This window comes from Atta colombica, unplaced genomic scaffold (assembly GCF_001594045.1).
Source record: "Atta colombica isolate Treedump-2 unplaced genomic scaffold, Acol1.0 scaffold83, whole genome shotgun sequence".
In the NCBI taxonomy this organism is placed as follows: domain Eukaryota; kingdom Metazoa; phylum Arthropoda; class Insecta; order Hymenoptera; family Formicidae; genus Atta; species Atta colombica.
The window spans coordinates 2,551,962-2,554,996 of NW_017259576.1; the positions used below are offsets into that span (position 1 = coordinate 2,551,962).

General features: G+C 34.5%; 1 protein-coding gene across 1 annotated transcript in view; it reads right to left on the reverse strand.

Annotated features, from left to right (window-relative positions):
* Window positions 1-2,386: 2,386 nt before the first annotated feature.
* LOC108692848 overlaps window positions 2,387-3,035 on the reverse strand; it is a 7,435-nt gene continuing 6,786 nt past the window's right edge. Inside the window, exon 4 of the mRNA XM_018201353.1 lies at window positions 2,387-2,623. Within this exon, the coding sequence (XP_018056842.1) occupies window positions 2,387-2,623 (237 nt within the window). The remainder of the gene's footprint in view (window positions 2,624-3,035) is intronic.

Genomic DNA, 3,035 nt, shown 5'->3' on the forward strand with positions numbered 1-3,035 from the left:
AAAAAATAAATTTTTACGCATTCAGAAAAATTATAAATTTTTCAAACGTGCTTAAAAACATCTCCCAAAAACATTAATCACATGCAAAATACATTATAATTCAGAGGAAGAAACTTATTTTTTATTTCTTTATTTCTTGCAAAATTAAAGGGGGAGGGGGGTTGGTATATTTTATGTCAACATTATCATTGTAGATTACAACGATGACGATAATGATGACGATCATGAAAGTAACTATTGCGAGGACAAAATTGTATATGCTCTTTTTATTTCTTTCATTCTTTACTAAAATTTCTAAGAAAAATGACATCTCCATTTTTCTTCGCTACGTTTTTCTCTCGTTCCTTTCATTCGCGTCCGCTGTCTGATATTTCGCGTTGATCATTTAACTCGAGTTCTCGAAATCATTCGGCAAATTGGAACCGGCCCTCACGCGAGGGGTCTCTCGGCCGAATGAACTTAAGCTTTAGATTGGTTTAGTCGCCACGCAAGCACGCCGCAGGTCGGTTGCCCTGCGGATCACGCGTCACCGAACAGAATACACCAGAAGAGGAGCGAATCCCGATCGCCTCCCCTTCTTTTTTCCATCTTTTTTCCTCTTATACTTTATATTTATCTCACCCTTTTTGAAAGATTGGGAAAATGAGGTAGAAATCTCGTGGCAGGTGATGTAATGGTGATACCTAAACTACCGACAAGCAATTCGGATCCCGACAATAATTCGAGACCCCCGTAAAGGTGACTGTTACGTTCCCTTTCGCAAATTCTGAAGTTACACATGCAATAAAATAACATGAAAATATTATCGTCTAAAAATAAAATTTTCTCTTAATTGTCTTTCTTATAAAAATCCGGAAATATTGCGACACACTTCAGAAATTAATAAAAAATAAATGAAAAATTTTTTCTCTCGAAAATTAGAAAATTATTTCTTAATATCCCGCATTATTTTATTATTTTGATCATTAATTGATCTCAGATTAATGTGTGTATGTTTCTCAAAAAATTAATGTTTCCAGATTGACTAGAAAATTAATTCAGAGCGATCATCCTTAATCCGACAATCCCATAAAAACTTCCTGATCTTCCGCGATATAATTCGGGGTGGATAAACCAAGGAAATTTAGGGCGAATTTCGGTTTCGAGGTCCTTATTCTCCCTTCATTGGTCTCGCGTCTCGAGAACTTCAGTCCGTTTCCTATAGGATGTGAGAAAAGGATTAGGATTGGGAAATAACGTGCGAATCGATCGAAAGGGAACTTTTTTGCTTCATCGGATTTTGAAAAAGGTTCGTGAGATCCCAAAGATTCGTTACCGACATTGTTGTAGAAATTCGATCATAAAGTGTATCCTACTGCTATGATTTTAATATTTTTATATTCAAGCTTTTAAGCAAAGTTTTTTTGTGATAAAGTATTTTTATAATTTATGCAATAAGCATATTTAAAAAAATTAGCTTATTTAAAAAACTAAAATATTAATTACCACACTGAGAAAAAATATAGTCAATTTTAATAAATATTTAGTTGAATACTGCCAACTAAATATTTATTAAATATAAAGACATATTTACTTGATACAAGAAACATTAATTTGATTTAACAATCATTCATTTTACTGAACGAATATTTATTTATAGTAAGTAAATGTTTAGTTGGCAGTATTGAACTAAATATTTATTAAAATTGACTATATTTTTTCTCAATGTAGATATGTTAATTTTAGTATTATTCTCTCTAAAAATTCGATTAAAAATCTGAATAATTTTGAAAACTTTCTATCAGTTCACATCTCAGTTTGTACGACATTCAGAATAAACAGATCGACATGAGAAATCGTGGCTGATTCTCTCTCGCGATGTTTTCCCTCTCGCGCGCTTGTACGTTTACGCGCGTGGGGTTGATAGATCGGCCCGACGAAACGAAGGGGTAGTTTGGCTTTAATCGATCCTGTAATCGCCAGTCCGACAGTTGGCCCCGGCTGCCTTTTTGTCGGCAGTTAGATGGATGGTGCCATTTACATTTTGTCAGTGCGACATGCGCTAACGCCGCCGCTATCATATCTATCACACCCTTTGAATCAGTACGCGATCAGTTTCCTACCGTTCAAATTTGGAAATCTTTTCTGAGCGCAAATGTGATGCAAATGTCAGTAAATTTCCAAAGATGGAACTGATCGTGAAAATCACAATCGATTATGTTATCACGTTAATTTCGTAAAACATTATTACATCGCAATTTAAAAAATTCGTTAGAAATTAATAACAACATTCTCACAATGAATTCTACAAATAAATTGCAAATACTTTCATTATGCAAAAGCAGGAATTATCCGTTATTGACGATTTCATGGACTGACTCCCCGATCCTGACTTCGAACATCGATTTTACAGTCGACTTAGGAATGTGCGGTCCACCGTATGCACTTCTAACAGATTCCATAGGAATCCGAAAATTTCGGAGGAATTGAAATAGAAAGTTGTCCAGCAAGACGATCCAATTGACAGATCTGTCAACGTGGATGACACCTTCGGCGAACGAGTCGACCAGGTGTTTGCTGTCGAAGCGAGGAGATGATTCTGTCTATCTGCTCTTCCCTCTTTCTCCTTTACTGTTACCGGCATCTGCCGGATAATACCCGGGATTATAGCAGTAGGATAGAAAACCCACATCGGCTCGGACGCGGAATGAAACATTCCTGCGCCGAACTCGAACCATAAACAGATCGATCATCTTTCAAACGGTTTGACGACAATCTAAAATCGAGATGATATCGAATAAAATTCGCGTGTGAATTCTCGTGTATCGAATATGTAAACGTATGTTATTTATTTGAGAAAAGTCATAAATATTTGAGTAAAAGAAGTTAAATTTAATGATTTTACGTTAGTTATATATAGCATAGCAGAAAAAGGAATTCTAGATTTTTTTTCACGTACATATAAGTATATTTTTATTATTTGATAAAATAAAAAAAGAAATAACAACATTATGTATATATTTATATATCACATATATTATATAAACATAATATAT